The sequence below is a fragment of the Megalobrama amblycephala genome, linkage group LG15, assembly GCF_018812025.1.
Source record: "Megalobrama amblycephala isolate DHTTF-2021 linkage group LG15, ASM1881202v1, whole genome shotgun sequence".
In the NCBI taxonomy this organism is placed as follows: Eukaryota; Metazoa; Chordata; class Actinopteri; order Cypriniformes; family Xenocyprididae; genus Megalobrama; species Megalobrama amblycephala.
Genome location: NC_063058.1, coordinates 14,910,009 through 14,928,963, shown reverse-complemented (window position 1 = coordinate 14,928,963; position 18,955 = coordinate 14,910,009). Strand labels below are relative to the sequence as shown.

Genomic DNA, 18,955 nt, shown 5'->3' with positions numbered 1-18,955 from the left:
GTAATAGTGTGTGGCTCATTAGTGTGTATTTTATTGTACTTTCTTAGTGTTTATTTATTGTATGTACAGCCTTGAAAGCTCCCGTTATTATTATTTTCTTCTTTTATTTCCTACTACTGACTCCTTGCACTTGTACTGGCTGTGTGTGTACAAATGGCAAATCAATTTCAAACTAAACGAAACCCTTTCTTACGGTACACAAAAAGAAGCTATGACTATTGACTGCTTCAATCGTTTTTGTCCAAAAACAGCAATGGACTAGGGATGTAACAATATATATTGTGTCACAACCGCAATACAAAAATGCAACAATATCATTTCGTGGATGTTGACAATATGTACTGTGAATAGTTCACCCAAAATGAAAATAACTGTGTGAGAAAAAAATCCAGTTTATAGAGTTTTAGTGTCGGTACTACAATAAACTACTATATAATGTTGAATGTAATGAATAATAATGCAATGGGGGAATATTTGTGGATCCTGATAATGCCAAATGTCTTATGTTACCAGTAAAAAGTGGACTACATTATTTTAAATATATCTAGTCAGTGAGAAAGTTCATCATATTTGTCTAAAATAATTCTAAATATTTTTATTCGCTTTCACCATTGTCCTGTGCATTGGGTTACCAGCATAAAGTCCAAGCCTATTCATTTCCATCCCCAATGTAATTCCAAATTTAGCATTTTAATTAACAGTACACTTTTTTTTTTTTGTCTTGGAGTATCGCAATAATATTGTGAGTTCAGTATTGAATCGTGACATGAAGGTATCGTTACACCCCTACAATGGACTGCTTTGACTTTCAGTATGGATGAAAAAAAAAAAACACTTTTCTTGTGTTAAATCACACTGCCCTACCCACTAGTGTTGACACGATACCAAAATTTCACAGATTTCTGTACCAATTTTGGTTCCACAGCAAAACCTATTGTCACTTTTTTGCGTATTTAACTATAGTGTTTCTTTACAAAGTGACATCGCCAACTACTGGCCTGGCGGCAGAATACAGTGTTTTTAGTCGTTTTCACAGATCCGTGTGAACGGGGGTCATTTTGACAACGTTGTTGTCTGTATGCGAAAAAACGCAAAGGAAAAACTTTTGCATTTTTAGTACATCATTATCAATGTAAACATACCCTAAACTTTGAAAACATTTCTGTAAATTGAAATAAAGCTGAAATAAAATAAAATACAAATAAAAAAAACTTAAACTAAATAAAAATCAGAAATGTTAGAACAAGTGTTACAACTAATATTGTTTTCTGAATAAACTGAAATAAAAATACATTTAACCTATATAGCAATTAGGGATGCGCAACGATTAATCGCGATTAATCGTTTGCAAAATAAAAGTCTGTGTTTACGTAATATATGTGTGTGTTCTGTGTATAATAATTATGTATATATAAATACACACACATACATGTATAAATTTAAGAAATATATGCATGTTTAAATAAATATATATATTTATATATATTTTATATTACATATAAATATAAATATTTTATATATAAATCTAACATTTTTCTTAAATATATACATGTATGTGTCTGTATTTATATATACATAATTATTATACACAGAACACACACATATATTACGTAAACACAGACTTTTATTTTGCAAACGATTAATCGCGATTAATCGCTGCACATCACTAATAGCAATATTACTAAGTTACTAAAAATTTAACTAAAATTGATATGGAAAATAAAATTATAAAAAATAAAAGCTGATTCAAATATTAATAAAACTAAAATAACACTTTAGGGTCATTTCACCCAAAAATGAAATTTCTGTCATTAAAGGGATAGTTCACCCAAAAATGAAAATTTGATGTTTATCTGCTTACCCCCAGGGCATCCAAGATGTAGGTGACTTTGTTTCATCAGTAGAACACAAATGATGATTTTTAACTCCAACCGTTCCCGTCTGACAGTCTTATAATGCGAGTGAATGGGAACTCGAACAATAAGAGTCGAAAAAACGTGCTTAACAAGTCCAAATGAAACCCTGCGGCTTATGGCGGCACATTGATGTCCTAAGACACAAAACGATCGGTTTGTGCGAGAAACCGAACAGTATTTATATCATTTTTACCTCTAATACACCACTATGTCCGTTCAGCATTCGCTTAGTGAGGTCTGATCGCGCTCTGACAACGACAGTAATGTCTCGCGCTTATACTTCAATGAGTGCCAGACATCACTTCCGTTGTCAGAGCGCGATCAGACCTCACTAACGGAGTGCTGAACGCAGTTGGACATAGTGGTGTATTAGAGGTAAAACATGAGATAAATACTGTTCGGTTTCTCGCACAAACCGATCGTTTCGTGTCTTAGGACATCAATGTGCCGCCATGAGCCGCAGGGTTTAATTTGGATTTGTCTAAGCATATTTTTTGACTCTTATAAATTGTGTTACCATTCACTCGCAATGTAAGACTGTCAGACGGCAACGGTTGGAGTTAAAAATCATCATTTGTGTTCTTACTGAAGAAACAAAGACACCTACATCTTGGATGCGCTGGGGGTAAGCAGATAAACATCAAATTTTCATTTTTGGGTGAACTATCCCTTTAATTACTCACCCTCATGTCATTCCAAACCCGTAAGACATTTGTTCATCTTTGGAACACAAATTAGGATATTTATGAGGAAATCTGAGAGGTATACGACTCGTCCATAGACAGCAATTTAACCACCACTGTCAAGGTCCAGAAAGGTAGTAAAAACATCGTTAAAACAGTCGACATGACTGCAGTGGTTCAATCTTAATTTTATGAGGCGACGAGAATACTTTTTGTGTGCAAATGTGTGTATGTTCATTTTTGGGTGAACTAACCCTTTAAAATTTGAAGTACACTGCAAGAGCACTCATTCAATACAATAACGCACACTTCTTTTTAACAAGGGCACACACAGAGAGTTTCACAGATTCGGGTTTGAAATAAAGAAAATTGTATCACAAACCTTCCTTTTTCCTATGTTCTAGCAATACCCACAGAAATCTAGCAAGTAGGCACATTAACGCTACACTGCTGTGTCAGTAAGCTAAACAGCCCTGCTAACAGAAGCACACTAGCCTTACTGTTTTTCACTTTCTCTCCAATTTCTGTTTTTCACTTTCTCTCCAATTTCCGAGATAGGTTTGTCAATGCTAACAAAGCTGCTCTTTAGTCACTTTTAAGTCTAATAACGTGTCAGACACCATAGTCGTGCTTGTTGGTTGTCTCTGTGCCTAGCGGGCCGTGATTTATTTGAAGTCCCACTTCAAACGCCAGCTAGCCTCTGGTGAAGCTAATATATGCAATGTCCAATGTCATTGTGATTTTTACAGATTGGAAATGAGAGCTGGCATTAGCGTTCTCCTGGCCGAAGAGCCCTGTTCGGCTGTAGCTAATGTTTTAGATTAACACTAAACCCAATTACTGTTTCAGGCCAGAGAAATCAAAGAAAAGTGTAAAAACGCTCTCATTAGTCAGAGCATATGACATTGTTTAATCCTCATTAAAGACTCTGGGCCTCTTAGAGCTGTAAAAAAAAAAAAGTTATGGTAAGATGCACCGAGCCAGCCTAAGAGGCACATTTACCGCAGTATGTCACAATCTCTATGACTTTATTCACAGTTGAAGACCAGCTGCCGTAATAGGAAATGAGAGGGCACCAATCATCGAACACCACTCAAAACACTCAATTGTCTTTTTATGAGGTTCAAAGGGCCTTTGAAATTAATAAACGTCAGTTTTAATGAGTTCAACGGATCAGTGATGTGTGCACGTTGCAAACACAGACGCGCGCGGTCCTTCTGTTGTCGTACTCGCGGCCAAATGCGGCCCTTCTCTGCCAGCGAGTCCCACCCTAGTCTCAAACTGCTTAATTAGATCTGCAATAAAAGCGCAAGCTGATCTTATTGATTTGATCTTGTTTAATAAATTGACGGAGCTGATTGGAATAAATGAACCCAGACTCATTGGAAATATGCACCCGTGGTGACATTTCTGCAAAATGATATTACGTTGCTTTGCGAGAAGTGAAATGTCCAGGGGGTGGCGCTAAAAATGCACTTCAGGGTTATTATAGTTAACTAAAACCAAAACATTTTCGTTACTTGAAATAAAATGAATGATAACTGAAATAAAATAAAGTACACACAAACCTAGTTATTATTAAGTTATTATTAAAGTTTATTTCGGCTAGTTAACAAGGCAGGATTTCTTATTGTACTTGATGTACTAAAACTAAATAATTAAAATTGAAATAAATAGACATTTAAAAAACAAATAAATTACAAAAACATACAATAAAATACTAAAAACTTTAAAAATTAAAATGAAACTAGGAAGAATAAAAATAAAAATTAATTCAAAATATTTTCAATGATACTAAAATGTCGCATTCAAACATAAACATTTTGCCCCTGTAACCATAATATTTGCAGCGTTGGGGAAAGTAATGCACTACAATATTGCCTTACTGAAAAAGTAACTAATTGCGTTATTTTTTTAAGTAATGTGTTAAGTTACTTTTGCGTTACTTTTTCTCATCTAGGCTGGGCTGTTTGTTTTTATAACAACAAAAAAGTTCTATTTTTGGCAAATGTAAAGGCCCTTTCACACCAAAAGTGAAATGAATAAGCCTACAGCTGAAGAAATGCAAATTCACGCCTGTACAGTAGAGGGCGCAGCTCAAACAAACAAGCCTTTCAGCTGTGCTGACATTCTAGAATACAGAAGAATCGAGTACCTCAGGGATGACGTGTTTTTGTAGGCCAACCCGAAAGTTAGCGGCGCACGGGTTCCCTCGATTGAAAGCCTATGCATTTTTCCCATAGACTTTTGGAAAATCGCAGAAAATAAGCTCTGTGTTTAACAAAGGGTTATGACACTTACATGTTTTGTCTATCAAGATAATCTTAAAACAACAAGTTAAAACAACATAAATACATTTTGAAGCCTAAATAAAGTCGTCAGATATAAAAGGCTAACAGTAGGCTATAAACGGACTACAGCACACCATGGTCGCGGATCAACGTCGTCACCACCAAGCTTCCTCAAACTTTATTTAGAAAACAACTTTATTTATAAACATGCTCACTGATTATGATCTGTGCTGTTATGAATACTTATCCACTTTTTCATGAGAAATGCTGTCCAAATGTCCCGTTTTTAATGATGACGTCTAAAGTCCCCGCCAAAGGAAGTAGTCCCTTTTAGCACTTCGTTAGCAACTGCCTATTTTAAGACACAGTAAAAGTTTAAAAAATCACAAGTGGCTTATAACTGGTGTGTTTTATGTCATAGATCAAAACATGAAAGTATTTAGAGGCTTTGTTAACCACAGACCTTATTTCAGGCGATTTAGCAAAAACCCATTCAAAAAACCATTGACTTTACGGTGTTGGCACCGGAAGTCCTAAAATGCTAACTCGCTTCCGGGTTTTGCCTACAAAAATGCATCATCCCTGAGGCACTCTATAGGATGCAGGAGAAAAAGTAAATGAGTAAATGTATTCTCACATTTAGTCTAGAACTAATCTGAAATAACCGTCATGTTCACACAGCGCACACAAACGCTTCGGCACTTACTCCCTATTTCTCTCAACATGGGGACAGGAGAGCTCAGTCAAGAAATTGGAAAACCAACTTGCGTTACTTATTTGAAGAAGTAACTCAGATATTTTGTTGTAAATTTAAAAGTAATGCTTTACTTTACTAGTTACTTGAAAAAAGTAATCTGATTACATAACTTGCGTTACTTGTAATGCGTTACCCCCAACACTGAATATGTGTGAATAGGTATTAAAATTGTTGGGGTTTTACTGCCTCTAGTGTTCATTTCAGCTGGAAAATGCAGCAAATTGTATGTATAGATACATTTTTGGAGGTTTGCAGCATGGTTGCAGCATGTTTTCCCAATGGACCAAGTCACACGCTAAGTTTTTTCTTTTTCTTTTGGGCATTATTGGTATTTTGGTTACACAATAAATTGTATTTAATTTGATTTCCATGTTTTCCCAATGGACCCTTTTCACATTTCCGCGGTTCTCAGAAGCAGAAGTCATCATAGTTGGGTAAACTTCTATAGTAGTTACCAGAAAATACAACAAATATATTTTTTTGGGTTCCCATATGCTCCAAAAGCAAAAGACAAAATCCATGATAGCGTTTCTATGACTTTCCAAAAGAGGGAGAAAAATGTTGAGAGTATGATAAAAAGAAAAAGATGTCAAAGTAGCCATCACTTCCTCAGCTGTTGAATTACAAACACCCAAACAGCAGCTTTAACTAGTTTTCTGTAATGTAATGCACAACCCAAAGTATAGTGTTACAGTATAAATGCATAAATGTTTTAAAAATGAAAATTTAAAAAAACGTTGCTAGATTTGTTGGAATGGCGTGCAACATATAGTCTGCGAGTATGGATGAGCGCCTCCGCTGTGAGGTGGCCAATCAATGCCATGCAATTCAAGTTCCAACAGGGCTCAGCAGGAGAGGAGGCGTAAGATCGTAGCATTGAAAATGACGGTTTTCAGAAAACAGTCTGCATTCTCCACCTCTGAGATCAGAGTGACCTGTCTGTGTCACAAAGCGAGCTATAAACAGCAAGCTAACATAAGGCATCACGACCCCTTTCATTTCATCCGTCGCAGAAGCCTTAAGCACCTCACAGTTTGTGTCCAATATCATCAGTATTTTCCCTCACCAAGGCTGCGTGCTTCCTGCATCCAGAGCGCGGCGAGGGGGAGAGCTATTGTGCGCCTTGTGCGTGTGTTTTTGGAATGGTGGGAGGATGGGGATGACTCATAAGAGCAGACATGATCGCAGCAAGAAATGTAAAGGAACCCATCTGGAGGATCGCATCTGATCGCATGTGCATATAAGTTGTTGAAATAGGCCGGCTGAGAGAGCGTGATTGAGAAGCTCCCTGGGTCTGCTCATAACTGCATGTGCGTGGCGTAATTGAAAGCTCACCGACAGCGCACAGGCACCTTTAAATGATTGATTGTGCCTCAAGACTAACAAGAGGACCTCGTCAGCACTGCATAAACTCAGCTTTGATTGACAGCTTCTACAGCACCCCACTCCCACCCTTGTCCACCCCTGCCTGTATGACGTGACCACACCGTTCATTACCTTTATGTTGCGAGTAGGCGGACTGGTTGCACTTTGGAGAAAATGAGGTGTGTCGAATTCTGACCCTCACCAGATTATTACGCCCCCCTTTTTTCCTCCATCTTCTTTTTTTTATTTTTTAAAAGACATAAACTTTGATATACATACAGTCCAAAAGTTTGGAACCACTAAGATTTTTAATGTTTTTAAAAGAAGTTTCGTCTGCTCACCAAGGCTACATTTATTTAATTAAAAATACAGTAAAAAACAGTAATATTGTGAAATATTATTACAATTTAAAATAACTGTGTACTATTTAAATATATTTGACAAAGTAATTTATTCCTGTGATGCAAAGCTGAAATTTCAGCATCGTTACTCCAGTCTTCAGTGTCACATGATCCTTCAGAAATCATTCTAATATGCTGATCTGCTGCTCAATAAACATTTATGATTATTTTCAATGTTGAAAACAGTTGTGTACTTTTTTTTCAGGATTCCTTGATGAATAGAAAGTTTAAAAGAACATCATTTATCTGAAATACAAAGCTTCTGCAGCATTATACACTACCGTTCAAAAGTTTGGGGTCAGTAAGAATTTTTATTTTTATTTTTTTGAAAAGAAATTAAAGAAATCAATACTTTTATTCAGCAAGGATGCATTAAATCAATCAAAAGTGGCAGTAAAGACATTTATAATGTTACAAAAGATTAGATTTCAGATAAACACTGTTCTTTTGAACTTTCTATTCATCAAATAATCCTGAAAAAAAATATTGTACACAAATATTTTGTACAATTGTACACATTAAATGTTTCTTGAGCAGCAGATCAGCATATTAGAATGATTTCTGAAGGATCATGTGACACTGAAGACTGGAGTAATGATGCTGAAAATTCAGCTTTGCATCACAGGAATAAATTACTTTGTGAAATATATTCAAATAGAAAACAGTTATTTTAAATTGTAATAATATTTCACAATATTACTGTTTTTTACTGTATTTTTAATTAAATAAATGTAGCCTTGGTGAGCAGATGAAACTTCTTTTAAAAACATTAAAAATCTTAGTGGTTCCAAACTTTTGGACTGTACTGTAAATCTAGGGCTGCATGATTAATCTCAATTAACATGAAATCGCGCTTGCGATTATGTATTCGCAAAGGCTGCAATTATTTTTTTATGCACAGCTTGTCAGTGAAGCACAGCTCTGTGATCAGAGGTAAATGCTTCTTTAACTTGTTTTTACCCCAAACTCACTTAATAACGTCAGTTGAGCATCCTTCTGTGAGATGATATACAGTGATGGCGATTAGCATTGAAGTATAAATATACTTTACAGTGCTTCCCACACATAGACTTTACTTGGGCAGGCCGCCCACATATAATAACGGCCGCCCAAGTATATTCGGAGACACATTTTTGCTTTTATTATTTTTATCCTCTTATACTTTTATATCCGCGCAAGATTATGAAACCATCCGCGATCGATTAACTAGTCGTTTCGTACCTGCTCGTTATGTGTGCGTCAGAACTGTTTACTCCCACTAATATTCAAACGGGCGCTGCATTTTGCAAAGTCACAAGGGGGCGCTGTTGCGCGTTCTACAAGCTCACGCAACAGCGCTTCAGTCTGCTTCAAAGTGATTCTAAATCAATGAAAAGCGCAGATTTATGACAAGCGATTGCTAATGAACTCAAGTTGATGAATTATTACAATGTCTACTTTATGGCCTTTATATAAAATGTTTTAGACGATTGTAAGAATCTGAAGGATCAGCCTGCAGGATGATCAATAGTACAGACATTTCAAAATAAGAGTCCCGGTGTATTTCGGGCTTGTTTATAATGAAAAGTCACACGCTAAGTTTTTTCTTTTTCTTTTGGGCATTATTGGTATTTTGGTTACACAATAAATTGTATTTAATTTGATTTCCATTTAATTCATAGTAAATTATTGTAGTCTCGCCCACAGGAACAAAACACTAAGAACATTATTTGACACATATATTATTCATTTTATAAATTTTACTAGTAAATCTGTGTCCCATTCACTGAGAGAGACACTATATGACAGCAAGGAGAACATAGGAAAATGTAAACCATTTAAATGCTGTAATTTTGCATAATTTACAATGCATAATAATGCATAATATTAGTATGTAATATGTAATTAAAATGAATTTCAATAAATAAAAATACTGTTAAAAATCACACATTATTTGTTTGTCACATGTAGTAGACCATTTTTGTGGCGTGGGAAATAGGAGGATTTTTGCCCGGCTACCACCGCAAGTATATTTCAAACCTGTGGGAAGCACTATGAAAATACTAGAGAAGGCTTGAAGAACTCAGATAAACCATATATTGTCGTAGTCGTGTATTTATTAGTTATGTTTAATCAATCAAAGTGCTTGAATCTTGTTTATCCAGCTACAGCGATAGTATGATGCCCACAGGGATTTCCTGGAATGATGTGCGTTACATACTACTTCCGCGGGCACATTTGGAGTTTCTGCGCAAGAGCGCCCCCTGGCTTTTAGATGGAGCAGCATTTACTACTGATCACAGAGCCATGCTGCACTGACAATCTGCGTGCGTTTGGTCAAATCGTGTGCGGTTTAATTCCGATTAATCCTGCAGCTCTATATAAAACAAACCATACCACCTCTACTTACTTGTCTGACTGTGTTACAAACTCCCTAAACTAGACTGGCTTCTTCCAGTTGCCTGATCAACGGCTGCACTTTCAGCGTCAAACACTTACATTCCACTAAACGAGGATCAAAACACACTGATTACATCCCTCACACATAAATACACACACACACACACTAAATGCTGGCAGTGCAATCACCCTTGTTAGTGGCCACTGCAGAGACATGGCATGCATTTCAGAGCAAGACATTCTTTCCTACTCACAGCTCTAGAAATCAGAATGAAAAATTGCATTTCATAAACTCAATCTGCCCTGTTATTGCTTTATGGCATGTGCACTAAATCGTCTATTATGTGGATCTTAAGGTGGCACATAAATTCCATACATTACAGCATGTTATTTTAGATTAGGGCGACTGCAATAACGCATCCTCAGGGCTGTCGGAGACAACATGTTTCTCATTTCCCATCTTTTATCAACATGTGGCTCTACGAGAAAGACACATCAGATTTAATTCTCCTGCATGGAGACACCGGCTCAATATTGTCTGTTCACATTATGTAAAACATGTCTATGTGATCGACATGGGAAAGATATGATTAAGTTCAGAACATATCTAGGTCCCAATCTGACAGGAAAATAAAAAGCTGGAATCTAAATGCATTCAGAGAACAATCTGCACAATTTATTATGTAATACTTTTTGTGATTGGCCAGATCTGGCTACTACGCCCCTTTCTTTGTTCTTTCAACGTGGGCATCGTCTTTCTTCTCTTTCCCCACAGTCGTCTCATTGTTGGGTCTTAGGTGGAGTTGTTTGGAGGGGGGTTTGGGAACCGAGAGAGGTTCCAGCTCTTTAAACTAGATTAAGCCGTACTGACGACATTCTCTGAAGAATCGGTAAACATGGGAGAAAAGTAACTGCCACAAAAACCCAGTCAAAGAGACTTGAAATGGCACAGATAATATAAATATAAAACGAGCAGAGTAAGGATTTGGGATTAGGGGACAAGTGAGCTGTTTGAGGTTCTGTTGATAAAAGCCGTCTGTGTGAAACAGAGAACAGTTAATGTTTGTTTTACAGGCAAAATGGTGTACAGGATCTGCGCTTTTCTGTTGTTCTTTAGTGCAAACCTTATGCTAAGTGGGCCTGGAGTGTGTTTTAGCCAAGTGTCACATCTCATTGAGATCAAGTTTTCTGACATGGCCAAATGTACAGTATATGGTGTCGTGGATTGAAGCCTGAATAAAGCTGGAACTGGGTACAACAGTAGTTTCTGTTGCAATATTTATTTGCGCATAACCATGAAGGCCATGGCTGTGTTTGGAAAAGCATGGTATTTACTTATATTACTGCATCAGCATATAGTAAATACCATCCACAGTATGCAAATTTACAATATCAACCATGATTTTTTTTTTCTTGATCCATTATATCTGACATTAAGATATTATATATAAAAAAAATGGATTTAAAATGATAACTAGACACCAATCTCTGAATTTAATGCAATGTTGGTCATGTGACAATGTAGCACACTACCGTTTCAAACGTTTAGTGTGGAATAATGCCTATATTTGTGGAATAATGCCTGCATTGGAATAATAATGTGCATTTAAAAAAGCAACACGTGTCAAACATCTTTCTAAACATGAGAAGCATTTATGAACCTCTTGTCCAACAAAAGACATTTAATGACATGTTTTTACGCCAAACTCACTTTATAACATCAGTTAAGTGTTTGAAAACATCCTTCTGTATGATGATTAGGGCTGCAACAAATGATTATTTTGATAATCGATTAATCTATCGATTATTAGAAGGATTAATCGACTAATCATCGATTATTGCACTGATTAATCAGTAAGCTTTGTTCGATTATTCTACTTTAGCAATTAGTTAAAATATTGAGTTATACTGTACTTTAACTAGTAAATAAAACAAGGAAATCACTTCAGCTTTTAAAAGTGTATTTTTAATAATTTTCAAGCCAACTGAATAGACCAATATCCTTCAGGTTAAAAAAATATAATGTAATTATGTGGGTTTTTTTTGAAAAATGAAACAACAACATACATACACACACATATTATATCATATTATATATATTTAATATATTTAATATATATTTAGTATTCTATACAGTGATATAGGCTATGTCGACTAGCATTGAAGTATAAATATACTTTATCATCAGGAAAATACCCGAGAAGGCATGAAGAACTCAGAAACTATATATTGTCGTAGTCGTGTGTTTATTAGTCATGTTTCAATCTCCCTCTTTCAATTCCCAAAGGGATTTCCCGGCATTATATCGTACTTCTGTGGTGCATATTTGGAGTTTCTGCGCGAGAGCGCCCTCTGGCATTCAGATGGAGCAGCATTTACTACTTATTACAGAGCCGTGATTCACTGAGAAGCTGCGCATAAAAAATTGCAACCTTTGCCAAATTGCGTGCGGTTTAATTTTGATTAATCGTGCAGCCCTAATACATACATACATATATTTACCCATATTATATTACTATTATTACTACTACTACTACTTCTAGGTCCTGTGCCAAATGGCTCCCTAAGCTCTTGCAGTCCTTTAAGTCCACAGTTTGGTATTAAATCCTGATTCTGGAGTAGCTACTGGGATCACAATCTCAACCTGGGCTTCATTCTCCTCTCCGAATGTGATGAGATAGAGCACAACACCATGCCCTGTCAATAGCACTCGCCAGAAATAACTTTATGAATAATGCAACACAGGGTCTGCCCTCTTCTAGCGCAAAGGCACCCAAGAGAGGGGGGCTTTGACTCTTCTCTTTCCCACTAGGGTGCACATACATATACACACACATACTATACTAGACATACCTTTGGGACACAAAGCAGCTTCTGCAGCAACAAAAGCAGAAGACACACAGAACCATGAGTCTACACCACCACCGCATGCAGTTTTCTCTACATCCCTACAAGCACGCGCTCTTCAATTATTCCACAGACAGCTGTGAAATCATCATGAGCCGCTCCGCCCCTGATGTCTCCTCGCTGAGCAGCTACACAAGGAACCGCTCTCTCTCGATCTTCTTAACTAATTCTGAAAGGTAAAAGAAGAGATGAGACGGGCAGGGAGCACATCAGGGTTCCGCCATCAAACCCCATGTGTTCTTCACCCGCTGATGGGAAATAAAGCAAACGGGCTTTCTGGCAGACGGATCTTCTCATTTTGAGGAATTCGATTAGGTGGGATAGACATATATGGGATCAGATTTAAAGACATGATCCAGAGGCTCGGCTCATTCTAAAGGGTATTCGTAGCAAGTGGGGGAGGGGGTGGTACATCTTTCAGCAAAGAGAATTAAGGAAGGATACATGCTCAATCCCTGAACTCATCCACTCTCAAGAGATGATTGTTGAAATCTGTCATCTTTCTTTCTCACATTCTCTCACTCACGACAGACCTGCAATTAAAGCTTTGGAACAAGAGACTCCATCAGCAAAGGCTTTATAATTTAAGCTAGAAATGGCTAAGTCCTAACAGATGGAGACACAAAAGTCTGGCATTCAGAAGTTCAAAACAAACGTCAATCAACAATTCTAACATGTCTTTATGTTATGGTGCATTTATGTTGGAAAGATCATATTTATGAGTTGAATGAACATGAGCGTCACCAAAAAGTCAGAAATATGTGTGGGAAACTTTCCAAGTTTCCAAGACAATATGGTGGTATGAAATTAATGCAGTGGAAATTTGTTGAAATGAATGAAATTGCTATTTCTCTTATCTAAGTTGCATGTACAAAGCATGATCATATTGTACAATTATGATTGCATATCATGATACGATCCAGTTAACAGCACCTTCATACTGTAAACTGAAGAACATTAAAAAAAAAATCAAAAACATACCAGTGTAAAAAACTTGCTGTATTATTTGTTGGAAATGTATTGTCGACTAATAAAAAGTAGCTAACTACTTTTGTAGTGTTTTTTTTTTTTCTTCTTTTTTTATTGTCATGCTACACTGTTAAGCTGCTTTTCCACTGAAATTACCTAGAACAATTTGTCCCAGGAACTTTTTTATGTCTGTGTTTCCATCGCGGTCTAAAGCACCATGAAATTTAGGCAAGTGACGTAGGACTGCGCGCGACTTTCCAATTCCAGCTGGATTTTGTCGCATATAAGCTTAATAGTGCATTCACACCGGACGCGAATGAAGCGGTAAGCGCGAGTGATTTACATGTTAAGTCAATGCAAAGATGCGAATAGTCATTCTGCAGCGCAATTCGCGCGAATTGAGCGATTCTGGTGTTTGACGCGCGAAACGTGCAAGTTGAAAAATCTGAACTTTGGCGAAAATTTGCGCCGCGTTAACCAATCAGGAGCTTGCTCTAGTAGTGACGTGACGTAGCGAGCTGAGGCAGAAATTCGAAACAACAATGGAGGACAAAATCATCGTCGCTGTACATCTTCATACATTTATAGAAACAGAAATAAAAAGGATCGTGTTTGAAAGAAAGTGAGTGAGGAGGTCGGACAATCTGATAAGTTGTAAAAAATGGTCTTTACTCAATTTGAGCTATATATATATACCTATATATACATATTAAGACTACAAGCCAACTAAAGATGACCAACTGAGCTTATTCGCTGTAATTTACCATTATTTCCCCACTGACAAGTTGTGTTTATTCAGAGGAAGTGTGCAGAAAGCAGTGGGAGAGTCTGTGACACATAAAGGAGCGGGAGAGCCCTCTCATGACGCAAATTCGCGTCTGTTGTGAAGGGATTTTCACGCGCGAATGAAGCGAGTAAACTCAATATGTCCAAGCATCCATCTACGCGCGAATAGCGCGTTTTATTCGCGCAAGTCGCGTCTGGTGTGAACGCAGCATAATAAAGCCTGAACCTGGTCAGTCCATCAGTCATATTTTTTAAACTCCATTGTTGATTCGAATAGCAAACAGCTCTTACCGCACGCATCGCAACAGACTTTTAAAAATGCTGCGTGGAGTTAACCAATCAAAATGCTGCGTGAACTCAACCAATCAGCATGTTCAACGCCCAAGTCCCACCCCCCGAAAGTTCCTGAACTTTGAAAAAGTACCACCTCGCGAGCAGGGACTTTCTGAGGTGAAATTTTTACCCGGAACTTCATTTAGTCGAAACACACAGAGTACCACCCTAGTTCCTGGGGAAAGTTCCTGCAGTGGAAAAGCGCCTTTAGTTGCTAAAAACGTAGCTTACAGGAACACCTTCAGAATTTGAAAATAGGTGAGCTGCTGTGGCATTGCTTAGAAATGTAGATACGTTAGCAGTGTCGCTAATTTTCAGTTGGTTACTCTCCAACACTGGAATGTACTTTTAATGTTGCTTGCAATTGCAATTACTTGCAATATTTGGGGTAAAATATCTACATTTAAATTAAAATGTAAACATTACTTTAAGAATGCAACTTTTAATTTGTGACCCAGGACCACAAATCCAGTCATAAGTCACACGGGTATATTTGTAGCAATAGCCAACCCATTGTATGGGTCAAAATGATCGATTTTTCCTTTATGCCAAAAATCATTAGGATATTAAGTAAAGATCATGTTCTATGAAGATATTTTATAAATTTCCTACCGTAAATATATAAAATATTTATTTTTTTAAGTAATATGCATTGCTCAGGACTTAATTTGGACAACTTTAAAGACGTTTTTCCCAATATTTTGATTTTTTTGCACCCTCAGATTCCAGATTTTCAAATAGTTGTATCTTGGCCAAATATTGTCCTATCCTAACAAAACATTTCCATCAATGGAAAGCTTATTTATTCAGCTTTCAGATGGTCCAGGGTCACATTTGATGAAAATGCTAGCAAAATGTAGCACAGTTACTAGTATGATTTTTTCCAAACTAGTTGAAAACTCCAACACACAACCAATTCAGAAGATTTCATCAGTCATGTCAATCACAGTACAATTTCCAACACAACACTGAAACAATTACTAACCTTAACCTAAACCCTAACCTTAGCCTCTGTGAAGTGTTTGCAGATACTGTTTGTCACAATCAGATTCATCGAGATTTTTCTAAACTCTAAACTGAATTCATTAAGTCTGAACTTCTTGACAGGTGACTGCGTGATTGATTTGACCAATTAAATCGTCTGCAGGGTGGGATTTGTCTTGACTCGTTTGGGAAGAAAAAAACAAAATTACACACAGTTACTACTGTGCACTCGCATAAAAAATAGCTGCAAAAAAACAATTTCTGACAAGTGTGTTTTGAACATTTTCCAGCCTGGCAAAGATCTGACCAAATCAAAAGCTATTTCAAAGCAAAAGCAAAAGTCTAAATGGTTTTGCGTTCCCACAGGAATTCCTGGAAGCTCTGATATACCACCGTACTGAATGTGTCATACAAATCCGCACTGCCTGTGGTCGGTAAAGATAAACCAAACCTATTTTCATTGTTATTAGTCTTCTTTTTACTCCTCGCCAATATTGGCAAATAAAATTTTACACTCCCCTTAATTGCTCAGACCTATCAGGGTATTAAATGTTCAGTCTTTTTAAATGTTCTATTACGTTTTATTCTTTGGGCTTGAAATATTTAAAAAGTCACTTAAATCAAATTCCAATTACCAATCTCAAACATCCCATTGGGTGACATGGTTGTAATTATTTAGGGAAAAGTAACGGTGGTGAGCTCTCCAAGTTTCCAAAGCAATTATGAATTAATTAAAACAAGATATCCTCATAAATTAGTGATGAATATACGTGAACTACATATCCTTTGTTGATGTTCTTTGCTCATATCAATTTTCAAGCTTTAATTATAGCAAATTATGGTCGTATAATTGCACGTTTTTACTTAAAGGCATGACCTGCCGAGGCCATTTGCGCTCGACAGTAAAAAATTCACTGGAGGTTTTAAAATGAGCCACCCAACAATCCATGTTAACAATATAAAGACCTAAATAGAAAAGGAATTACGTGTAAAGCATTCTCCTTATTCTCTCTCTCTATTCGTAGGCGTCTTAGCTTGATGAAGGCTAGGCCAGACAGGAAAGTCTCTGATGTGCTGGAATGAATAAAAAGCAAGGTAATAAAACACTAGCATGAGAAAAGAAGAGAAAAAAAAAAATAAATAAATCAATGAACCTTGCAAAATCGCTACAAACACAAACTTCGATCTGAAGCCTGAGTCAAACCCAAAATTTCTTTCCCAATCTATTACTCGGTAGCACCCAAATAAAAACGTTTTTAGAAAGGAAACACTTAACAAGATTTTCTACGCTGCCCAGAAACACAGCCAGTCCCAGGCAAAGAACTGTGGATTTCATATCATCATCTCAAGTGATTCTTCAGTAGGGACAAAACAGACCAAAAATTGAAAAAAAAAAAAAAAATAGATCAAAAATAAAAAAAAAAAAAGATTTATATTTTTGGATGTTCAAAGTTCAATGTGTTCTGAAAAAAAATCAATAAGTGATGACAAATTCAGCATTCACCTCAATGAAAGACTGAATGAACACTACAAAATGGAATTCAATTGATCTATCGAATGAGTCAGAAAATCTTACAGTACTGAGAAATCATGACAACTCTCAGAATAGTTTTAATTAATTTATTTCAGTTATTGAATATGGCAAGTTAAAGTATTTGGCCTTGGCAGACTAGATCTGCTATGTAAACATTACTTTATTAAGTTGCAGAGCAAGTATGGACAAGTATGGACAAGTATGCTCACTGCTGTGAGCATCTAAAATATGAAGGTATGTTCTATATGAATAGAACATGTCTAAATCCCATAGCAGATCTAGGCAGGTGGAGCTGGGGAGGTGGACTTAGAGGAAAGTGGTTTTAGGGGTCTGGATTTTAATAAAATGAGGTGAAAAATATAAAATAGTTCATTTGTATTAAAGGTCCCGTTTTTCGTGTTTTTTTGAAGCTTTGATTGTGTTTATAGTGTGCAATATAACATGTGTTCATGTTTCGCGTGTAAAAAAAACACAGTATTTTTCACATAATTTACTTATCTGTATACCGCTGTTTCCACTGTCATAAAAACGGGCTGATGACTTCCTTGTTCTATGAAGCCCCTCCTTCAGAAATACGTAACGAGTTCTGATTGTGCCAGCGGTTCCTGTGTTGTGATTCGACAGCAGCTTAGCGAACCTTGCCCGGAAAGGTCACGCCTCTTACCATAACGTGGAGATGCACGCGCTCAGTGTTATTGTAAACATGTCTTTAATTTTACCCTATCAATTTGAGCCAGAATCAGACCCAGTGATTGGACAGCGGGATGAAAATAACAGCGTTTCGACGACATGGCGACAAACACACTCTACAAACGCAACTCTTGTGTATTCCTGTGGGCGAAGGTTAGTCAAAAAACTGTTTTAGTGACGTCATTAAAGAAGGAAGTAGAGGGATGTAGTCCAAACTGGCCGTTCGATGTAGGCGACTTCTGTTAAATAAAATATCTCGCTTGGCATTGAACTTTGAGCTTTAAAATTTTACAGATTTTATTTATACTCTAACAACAACATTACACACTAACTAAAGTTTGAAACATGGGATCACGAAGAATGGGACCTTTAAGAATAGGGCTTCACAATTAATCGAATTTCTAACTGGGATTACGTTTACGATTTCATAATCGTTCAAAGGCGCGATTACAAAAAAAATCCACTTTACATTACATTATCATGCGTCCTTAAGAGGTGGGTTAAGAGCATGTTACGTTGTGAGAGGCGAATCACGACTACATCAGAGTGTAAAAGGTCTAACCCAGCACAAAACTACCAATCACGTAAGTGTATGCTGATTGGTCAAATGCACGTGAAACACCAGCACCCGGCATTTTTAAAAAGCCGTGTACACAGCTCTACAAACTAACTCTACAAACATGGAAAACATTCTCCTCACGCTAAGGAGAAAATCCAGCGTGACTTTGAATGGACCAAGCGAAACATGATTATGTATTTCTGCTCAGTTAGCAACATTGGGCATCAACCACACTTTTTCATATACTTTCTTTGTATAACAATTCTATCTAATAACGTATTAGACAGGACTGTTCTCAGCGCCATCAAAATAAATGTCCATCGCGCCATCAAAATAAAAGTCACAACAACAAGCACAGTTAAGTCACTTCAGAGTTCCTACCGGCGGTGCGAATGTAACCA

General features: G+C 36.8%; 1 protein-coding gene across 7 annotated transcripts in view; it reads right to left on the bottom strand.

Annotated features, from left to right (window-relative positions):
* The window catches only part of ntrk3a (neurotrophic tyrosine kinase, receptor, type 3a), a 264,992-nt gene that overhangs the window by 226,295 nt on the left and 19,742 nt on the right, over window positions 1-18,955 (bottom strand). Inside the window, exon 1 of one of the 7 annotated variants that reach the window (XM_048157758.1) lies at window positions 12,646-12,811. The exons of the other annotated variants lie outside the window; for them this stretch is intronic. Coding sequence (XP_048013715.1) covers window positions 12,646-12,722 — 77 coding nt within the window. The 5' untranslated portion in view covers window positions 12,723-12,811. Of the gene's footprint in view, window positions 1-12,645; window positions 12,812-18,955 lie in introns of those variants that run through there. 7 annotated transcript variants of the gene reach the window in all.